The following is a 10,420-nucleotide window of genomic DNA, read 5'->3' as shown; positions in this document are numbered from 1 at the left end:
TTGCGCAGAATGTTAATGTTTGACCTGTGACGTCATAGCCCGACTATTTGCACTGTTGCTGAACTCCGCATAAGTGCGCTGTTTCTCTAGTCTCGGGGTTCATCGGTTGCTTTTTCATCCCCGAGTTATGTTGATTTCCAGCACGTTCTTTCATCTACTTGTCTCCTAGCTCGAATGGCCGCAAGATGTCACTGTAGTTCTGAATTTATTTGCATTTACTTGAGGCTAGCAGCTTAATCTCCTCTCCCCTCCCTTCGCCTCCTCCTCTCCTCTCCTCTCCTCTCCTCACTTCCTCTCTCCTCTCCTGAGATCAGAGAAAGATAAACATCCCACAGTCTGATGGTGTTCACTGATAACAACCACAGAGATACTGGTGGAGTCATGAGTGGGCTATAAGCAGACAAAACACACAGTGCAGGTGACAGACAGCCACCCCTCTCTCCGGCATACTTATTAATACAGTCCCTTATACAGTTAAGTGACTTATCAGTTCTGTTGATTATTGGACGGTGGGTTGACAGCATACCCACCTCCACTTCAGCATACTGTACCTAAGTCCTCTACTGTGCAGAAAGCCACACAAACTTGCAGAAGATAGAGATGGTTAAGATGAAAGGAAGAAAGAATGAGGAGAAAGGAAGTCGACTGAAGACGGTGAACCACAAACACTGCCAAGAAGTGACAAGGACATGATGCAGACTTTGGTACAGAGTGTGGCAGCGAGGAAGAGAGTGAGAGAAGGTGTGTCTGTGAGAGAGAGAAAGAGAGAGAGAGAAAGAGATTTACTAACACTTTGGATCTTGCTATAGCTGCATCTTAGCAGGGTATAAGCACTTGAAACTTGGCTTGGCTGTTAGAGGAAAAGATGCGGTGACTTTAGGGATGTGGGACGTGTCGTTGCATTAGGCCCACAAGGCACAGCGGTAACATTTTGCCATCCCAGAACCCTTTACCTCCTCCATCTCTATACCACCCATCAGCCTACACACTGCATTTGCTGCACCTACTTTAAGGAGAGAGAGGGGCAGAGCGAGCAAGAGAAACAGAAGCAGAGAGAGAGAAAGAGGAAGCGTGTTGTCATTGAGCAGCATCATCCTAGACGACAGCACTTCTCTATTTCGTGTTCCAGGCAGAATGATGCAGTCTGAAGAACATTTACTGCTTGGTTTGTCTGTGTTTGGCTGGCTGATGTGCGTTGTCATCATCCGCTGAAAGAAGATGACCGGTGGTTTTCAGAGCGCTTCCACCATGAGGCCTAACTGCTGCTGGACCGTCCTGCATGTGTCCGTCTTAGCGGCTCTCCTTCTCACCCTGGACGCTGATAGTAAGTTATTGTTTATCACAAATTTCTCTTATACTACAGGCGCTCTGTAGTAGACTTTGTAGGTCAATAATGAATTGACTGAAGCCCTCAGATAAAGAATAGTGTCAGGTTGTTTCAGTTTTCAGATGAATGATGCTTTGAAATGTTATCTACAGGTTTTCTACACAGGTCTGGAAAGTCTGTAAATTTATAGTAAAATAATTTGGTAATTTCCAGGTCTTGAAAAGTCTAGAAATTACACAAAAAAGTTTGGAAAATTATGGAAAAATATTGTACTGTCCCAATATACATACGGATACAGTTTGTGGTTTTAGATCCCTCTCATCTGACATATTCTGATATTATCTGTAGAGTGATATGGCAGAGTTAGTCGGAGCAAGACGACTGTCAGACTGCCAAAATCGTAATCTTAACAAATTAAGGTCTGGAAAAAGTCTGATATTTTGTAATTGAAACTGTGCAGGAACCCTGTATCTAAATACTCTGTGTTGCAATATTGCAATGGTTGTAGACCTAATTTCTGAAAAAGTTGTGTGCTTTCAGTTGATGTGATTTGGACTGAGTGTACAACTGCAAGTATGTTGGCAGTTCATAAAGTCTTAAATGGGACAGAGCAGGCGCACAGTCGTCTCCCATACACAACCACTGGCTCAGTCTGGCGTATTTACTTGCTGATCAAGTACCAGTGTCACACAGCATTAAAAGTCATAACAGAAATACATTAGGTTGAAAGTGAGTAAGCTTGAAGTGTGATTCTGCATTTGATTCCTATACTCAAGGTGTATCAGGCAGGAAAAACAATCAGACTTGGTCAAGCCTGATGTCACAGCATACCATATAATAATGTACAGCCTTACTTGGCTTTAAAACGAAGGAAGGTCTATCATGCATGGCTGTTAAACTGGCGAAACCAAAAGACGCTAAGAATGCAAATTTCTGTTCATTTCTTCCACAAAAGGAGGATGTTTTCAGAGAGTGTGTGTGTGTGTGGGAGCTCGATGGAAACGATTAGAGATATGTTTTCTAAAAACATAAAAGAGGCAGAAGTAAGTCTAAAAGCGAGGCATAGGAAAATCCGTTTGTTCTGGGTAAATCACTCATTAGCCTTATCAATGGTCTGTCTACTTCGTTTTCCTTCTGCTTTTCCACTTCTTTTTCCTTGTACTGGTAAAACACAATTACAAAGACTGGGCAAGGTAGATTTCATTGATACTTATTGGTACATTTCTCACATAAAAAATAGCTTTTTTCACCATAAATACCCCCTAAATTTCAATAGCCAAATGTAATCCATTTTTCAAAAATATTTCCAAAACAAGGCGAGTGACACACACGCTCCACCTCTTATTTGATTAATGGTGTGGGTGATTTTAACCCCCTGACATTAACCACAGTGTCATTCATATATTTATCTGGTAAGGTCTGAGAGACTGCACTGTGGTTTCCTTGTATGTTTCTTTGTGTGGTCTGAGGGTAAAATGGGTAACAATTAATGGTGACTCAATGTGCCACAGCTGCATTTGTTTTTTTTTGTTTTTTACTATCTATGAGGATCATTTTAAATTGAAATTCTTCAGCCAAGCGTTTCTCTCTTGAGACAATACATTTTAGGTGGGGTTGAATATCAGTTCCTTTAGCCTCTGGGTATTATGCAAATTGTGTTCCCACACATCACAAAGTGAAATGTCACCAAATTAGGGATTTTTCTCAATGTGTGTAATCAATCTTATTTTTTTTGTTATTCATTTACATACTGTATCACTTTTGCTGAAGATCAGGGAAAATGTGACTTGCTGTTTACTTGTCTCTCAGTCTTGCATATTTGCATATCACGGTACTTTTCCCTTCCCATGTGACTTGTACAGTGTTAAGAAGGCACTGGGCTTCATGTGTATCCTAAATGTATCCTTCAAATATTTGTGTGATTTTCTCAATAAAAGTGTTGGTATCATGTGACATTTAAAGAAACTAACAAACAACTCCTTCAACCTTTCGCTCCTACAAATTCTCTTTTTGTATCATTACCAAGTTTTACAGTGTACACTGTTAGAAGAAAGTGTTTTGAAACCCAAAAAGTGGTGGCAACTCTGCTGCCACCATTATAGTGGAGTTAAAACCCTGTTTACACTGGCGTTTCAAGACAACATTTAGTGTTACAAAACACACTCTTGTGACTGTTTTGAGATCCGAAAATGGCTTTGAAGCACTCAGGTCACACAGTTTTCAAACCTGATATGGAGCATGGAAACACCAATGAGATAAGTGTTTTGAAACACATTTCAGAGATTCAAAAAACTTCATGGTGTTTCGAGGTCTGTAAAACCTGGAACTCTAAACCCTAGTAAGGTGTTCTGAGAGCTTATTTTCCTCAACTCTAAACACCACTTAGGCCTAGGTGTTTTGATGCCTTACTTTCATGGACTGAAAACACCACTATGGTGTTTCAATAGCTGACTGTCAGGGAATCCAAACACCATTATGGTGTTTTGATTGCTTATACTTTATGGCACTCCAGACACCACTATGGTATTATTTACCACTCCAAAAACCACTATAGTGTTTATCATTGTTTCATATAGTTTCATATCGACACACCCTCATATGGTGTATCAACCAACTATTTTACCTTTTTGTCAAATATTGTTCAATGAATTTAAATATCTTTACTACAAATGAGGACAGAAAAAGATAGCTTTTTCAGGCATTTCGATTTATGCTTCATTAAAATGCATGCAGTCACAAACAAATCTTAGTTCTATCAATAAACAATCAGCAGCATACAAGATATTGTATTGTAAGGCCATCCATGCCCACATGAAGCAATGAGATACATCATATGTCCCTTAGTTTCGTAAAAATTAATAAGTAAAGTCAAAGATATTGTGTGACAATTATATTGTATACTGTACTATAGACAATTACACAATAATGAATAAACATTGGTTCAGTGGCATCCAAAATGTTGTTTATGATGGACCAACAGATGGACGGACAGACGGATGAACGGACAGGGACTGATCCATAGCATCCATATATTACCTGTTATATTAGTTAGGAGTTAGGATTATTCAGTAGTTGTATCTGTATACATTTTGGGATACTGCTACCACAAAATGAAGTAGCAAGGGCAGTGAGGGCATCAGAGAAGTTGTGCGCAGCCAATACAGTTTTATTTGTGGCTACTATGTAAAATCTTTGCGCTGTAAGTATGGACCAGTGGTTGAAATATAGGGAGTTATAGGGCCGACTGAAGTGTCTTGTGGGGTTGATGTTTCCTCCTGGTGGAGCATCATGCTGCTCTGACCTCCTCAGTCAACAGGGTCGAGGTCTGTGGCTGAGTAGGACAGATGATGGATACACTCACTCACACTCACTCACTCACACACACACATGCACACCAGAGTTAGTTATGATTCCACTTATATCCTACTTGAATCTGCAAAGGCACATACATGATAACTATTACAGTAGAAGCTTAAACACTGAAGTTCTATGTATTTAGCTGCTGAAACTAGCCATTGTAGCATTAGCCTAATGTACAGACCCAGCAGAGGCTACATTGGCAAAGTACTATTTAGCTATTAGCAAAGCACTAATGTGATGGAACAAAGCTAAGGTTAAGAACTGTTTTAAGATGTCAACAAGCTTAGCTAGCAAATATCAGCTAGCTAGCTTTAGGCTAGCTATAAATAGCTAACTAGCAAACTAAGGTGGATATCTTAGTCACAAACAAAATGTAATAAAACAGTCTCCAGCAACATACCATTGTAGCATGTTGTCCAATCCAACGTTAGCTGTGGGTAAACTTAGCCTCTGTAGCAACACAGGAATCAGAAAACAGTGCCAGAAAAATAAACACACCTCAGGCTAGCTCCGCCCACCTGAGATAATCCATTTTCCAATTCACACAGACAAAGAAGGCAAATGAGGGATGTCCTGGTGGCTCAGTGGTCTAAAGCGTGTGCCATGTAAATGCAATGTCCTGGGTTTGAATCTGGTCCAGTACCTTTGCTGCATGTCTTCCCAGTCTTTCCTGTCTAACTCAATTTGGATCTGTCCAATAAAGGCAAAAATGTACTCTTAAAAGAAGACAAGTGTCAGAGCTGCAATATCCATTGGTGATACTCTGAAAGACAACAGAAAGGCTTATTTTCAACTGTTATTCATTTGAATAACAGTTGAAAATAAAAAATGATTGGCCACTAGGCACACAGGCCAGCAACAAACAGTAAAGGTCTCGTATAAACTGACTTTCAAACTTTCAAAACACTCTTTGTGTGTCTGCAAACTCATGTGTATTGAAACACTTAAAACTGGGTATAGCTCCGAAACCTTCACTTTAGTATTGATTTACAATGTTTTGTGTTTCAAAACCAAAATATTGTGTTTAAAGTGCTCCCAAACACTGATATTAGTGTTTCAACTCAAGCACTCCCCAAACACCAATTCCAGTGTTTCAATGGCTACATAGCACTGCTTATGGTGTTTCAGAACCTGATAACTGCTGTCTCCGTACTCCCTCTTCTAACAGTGTAGTTCTAAAGATGTTATGTTATTGTTCATTGGTTTCAAAATCTAATTTCATATTCTCTCATCATTAGCTAGTATCATACTTACTTGCTATGCTGTATACTGTAGGTACCAGGTGAGGATATTTTGACCAGTCATTTATACTCTGTGTTTGTTGTCATTTTTCCTCATGCAGGTCAAGATTCTGACTGTGAGCTACAACTTAAAGTACGCCGCGGCACGGTTTACAACGCTTCACTTGGAGAAAACCTCAGGATTCACTGCCCAGTTGTTTTCTGCAACAATTCACCACCAACAATCTCCTGGTCTAAACTTGATCAAAGTTTTACCCCCATCCATTTCAACAGTTCCACTCACATCACAACAGAGTGGGAAATTTCAGGAAATTTGGAAGGGATATTGTATCTGGTTTTCACAAACATGCTCACAAGCGACTCTGGTGTATATCAGTGTCATGGTGGAGGGCAAGTGAGTCATTCTGTCACCGTCTATGTCTCTGGTAAGTATGACAGCAGGACTTATCCACCTACACTGTACTGTACTGGTCCAGGAAATTCCTGTTCACATTGCACAGCCGACATTTCTAACTGCTGGTGAATGACAAACTGACAAAATGCAGTGTTTCATTCTGGATTCATTTCAAAGTATAAAAAGTCTGTGATATTAAATTCCCCTCATGTTTTACCCAATCTGATCTAGGATATATAAGCAATATTTAATATTTTTCAGATAGTGTTGAGCTCACCACAGTTACAGTTACATGGAAGAATGAAACAAGTAAGAAAAGTTCACACACTTTCTCACAGTGATATTGGTGTTCCACATGCCCTGTATTGCTCACATGCAGTAGAGGTGTTATTTTATTGTTCTTTTCAAATTTTGTAGCCCAGTATTTAAATTTAAATACAGCAACCCTGCATTCATGTTGAGTCAAACATGCTCTTCCTCTTGCAGACAGCACGATAAGTCAGGATCGTGACTTTATGGAGACACTGCCGTATGTGTACATCGCTGCTGGGATCATGGCGCTTGTCATCATAGTGATAATTATATCTGTCCTATCAATGCGAGGGTGTAAAGGTGAGATGTTTTGATTTTTTACATACTTCTTTGATTCCTTAGGGGAAACTATCTTTTCCCAGATAAAATGCCTTAAAGTAAGGTGACCAGGTTTTAGGGAGCAAATTTGGGGACATTTGTGGTTCTGGTAATATAGATGGCAGTGCGGTAATTGTTGGTAGTCAGTAATTGTGTGAAACACCAAATGTCAATCCAGATGGGATTAAAATGACCCCAGGACGTCAGAGTTCGCTCATACAATACAGTAGGTAGGTAATTTCAGCCAGAAATTTTACCTGGATAGCCGGGAGAAAATCACTGACAATTAATATTAGGCTACTAGCAGGCTGGTAACTGGAGTGAATCAGTGGTTTCAATCCCATGCGGATCAATGTTAATAATTACTGTTTTTCAACGAACTGAGAACCCCCTTAGTAATTTATAGGAGAAGTTTTTATTAGAGTTTTGTCCAGATTGCACTGAAATCATAATGTACTAGACTACATTACCAATGTGGTCCTGCAATGCTAATCCCATCCAGACAGCCAGACAGGATAAAATCCCCATGGTCCTGAGGTAAAAATGACAATCAGCAGATAGTAATGCCGTCCACAGAGGGGGAAATCTGGGGACATTTCCGGGGACAGTGCCAGCTGGGGACAAAGCACCAAATCCAGGGACTGTCCCGGAAAATGGGGACATCTGGTCACCCTACCTTAAAGTAATAAGAATAAATATGCCATGCAGTGCATATTCATGATCATGATCCTGAAAACAGTAATTGATTTTGCCTGATGATAATCTGATTTGTCCATCTTGCAGGGGAATCCAAGAAAGAGAGGCAAACAGAAAATCAGGTAAAACAGAGATACAGTCCAAACCTGCATAGCCATTTCATCCAGTTTTTATTCCTTTAAACATTTTTCTGTAACATATTTTTGATGTATGTTTACAGTACATGGCAATTCCCATGACCGAACAACCATCCGCACACCCCTGCCTCCAACCTCCCCCAAGAGGAAGCTCCACTTCCCATCATGCCCTGCCCAGCAGAGGTCCTGAATGTATCTACGACAACACGCCGCCTCGCCCACCCGACCGGAAAAACACAGCATGCTTGGAGCCCAATCAGACGACAGTCTCGGGAGACAATGACCACGTCTACGGCAAGAAGAAACAGGAAGGAGAAAGAAAGAGGAAGAAAGGAAGAAAGGGGGCGGAGGAGGAAGAGGAGAGTCCTGTCGTGTACGCTGCTCTCAACCACCAGATGCCACCAGGGGCTTCTGCTCGGCCTCCGAGACCGATGGAAGAGAGTTCAGAGTATGCAGCTATCCGCGTGCCTTAAAGCTGCGCTAGGCAAGATTTGTATGTAAAAATACACCCCTCTTATCACAAAGTGCCCGTCCATTCCCCCCCGAATAACTATTCAGTGCAACGCTATGGAAATCTTAATAATTTGAATGTAGACAACACAGTCAGGACGAGACGAGAAGTAATTTAGGGAAGTCGCTCATTACTTCCTTTTTGCTTTTGTAGTCCACTTTCCCCAATCATTAGCATTTCGTTAGCAAAAATCTAGCCTATATTAAAAGTAACAAAAAGATCAAAATTCACAAAGCTGATACTAGTGGATGTATTGTCACCCATGGAATGAAATATAGCATACCTTGTGGGTATCCATTCAAGACAGCCCTTATTTTAGCATTTTTCATAAAGCCCATTCATATTTTCCATAAGGATTTTGGACTAGGCTACACACAAATGGTGGAGATGCTAATCTATGGCATACAAGACTGTGTAAAAAATAACGACTTCCAATTACTTACTACATCACAATCTGGGGGAAACTCTACCAAAGTCCCTTTAAGAGTCCAATACAATACTGTCTCTACCCAGATGAGCAATTACAGCTCCAGTCTACTGTTGTGTACCAAGATGCACGTCATACAAACGTCGGGAATCTGACAAACATTTATCATTTTACAAATTCCCCACTGAACAACATATTACAAATGAATAGATCTCAAGAATCTGGAGGGATACAGTATATGTTCACTTTTTAAAATTATGTTTGGCCCAAGCTACTGGAATCTAGCCAGTAGCTAGCTAGTAGCTAATTAGCTAGTAAGCTAGCTAACTTCCCTACTAAATTCAAGCAGTTGTTCCTGAGATTGCTAGCTAATTTGATAACTGTCGGGCTTATCTGAAGTCCTCATGTATGTGTTGAAATGACGCTAGTTTTATATAGCTTATGCCACTCAGTGAGTTCCCACCACCCCTTGTGTGACATATAAGTTCAAAAGGGCCACCATGGAAATTAGGTCACTTTGCCTAAACAGGAAAACCATTTAGTTAGTAAGTCTCACAGTCACACTAGACCCGACATCTTCCCAGCACTGTCTCCACCCAACCTTCTGACTGTCTCAAATAAGTTTGAGGAACCAATTTGTATTTCTTTTTGAGCTCTTGATTTGAATGTTTATTGTGTCAGGTAGGCCAGTAAAAACACGCACTCACCTTAAAACTGTGACTTTGTGCTGTTGCACACCCATGACTTGAATTGACTCTGTTGAGTTCCATCATATTATATTAGCCTATGATCGATATCAGTAGCCTACTATTTTTTATAGTAATTATTTCAGGAGCTCATAATCAGTACCATACTATCTCTAACTCATTCACCTTTTGACTGATTTGAGTGAGAAATGAGTCAGTTGATGCCAATCTTCATTATCATTTCCTTTTGTATTTTACGGAGTTTACAAATCCGTTAGCACAGATTTACATATCAAGTTTTTTTTTCAACCATGTGACCCCAGAGGGGCTCCGTAGTATTTGAATGTAATAACCTTTGAGAATATATTGATTGTTTAGCCATAACTGGGAATTAAATGTGACAATAATCATTTTGTGCAATCAAACAACATTATTGTTAATTTATCTGTAAGTGTGATTACTGTATATAAGATCATATGTATTATGAATGTAATGCTGTCATTGTTGACTCCCTTTTGTACCTTTTCCTGTAAATCAATCAGTGATACCATAAAAGTGAAAATTATTACTTGAAACCCTCCATGGTTTAGATGTTAAAAAAAGGTGTGTGTGTGTGTGTGTGTGTGTGTGTGTGTGCGCGCGCGTGCGTGTACGTACATTTGTGCTGCACAGGTTGAAACCCTTGTGTCACACATCCTGTTTAGAACTGATACCTGTATGTGTTTGTGTGTAAGTGTGTGTGTGTGTGTGTGCGTGTGTGTGTAAGTGTTTGTCCTTGCACAATTTAGTTTTTTTCAATGTGCTCTGTTTATGTTGAGTTAGTTTGCTTTATTTCACATATATATGTATATATAGTATATACGGTATGTGCATTTAGCAGACACTTCAGACTACCAAGAACAGGAAGCAGAACTAAACATCAAGGCACATCAACGTAGTCTATGTGAAAACATAGCAGTTTTTTTCTAGCAAAAGGTAAACAAAACAAAACCTGAGACTCCACTCATCTAG

At 40.0% G+C, this 10,420-nt stretch overlaps 1 protein-coding gene across 1 annotated transcript; it reads left to right on the top strand.

The window, feature by feature from the left end:
* The first annotated feature begins 1,059 nt into the window (after window positions 1-1,059).
* Window positions 1,060-9,978, top strand: LOC139926245 (B- and T-lymphocyte attenuator-like). The gene is made up of 6 exons (XM_071917887.2): window positions 1,060-1,324; window positions 6,030-6,353; window positions 6,584-6,631; window positions 6,809-6,934; window positions 7,736-7,770; window positions 7,869-9,978. Exons 1-6 carry the CDS (start codon window positions 1,219-1,221, stop codon window positions 8,256-8,258), a joined length of 1,029 nt encoding a protein of 342 aa, XP_071773988.2. The 5' UTR covers window positions 1,060-1,218; the 3' UTR covers window positions 8,259-9,978.
* The last annotated feature ends 442 nt before the right edge of the window (window positions 9,979-10,420 follow it).

Source organism: Centroberyx gerrardi, chromosome 21 (assembly GCF_048128805.1).
Source record: "Centroberyx gerrardi isolate f3 chromosome 21, fCenGer3.hap1.cur.20231027, whole genome shotgun sequence".
Lineage (NCBI taxonomy): Eukaryota > Metazoa > Chordata > Actinopteri > Beryciformes > Berycidae > Centroberyx > Centroberyx gerrardi.
The sequence above is the reverse complement of the archived record's forward strand: the minus strand, read 5'-3'. Positions and strand labels throughout refer to the sequence as shown.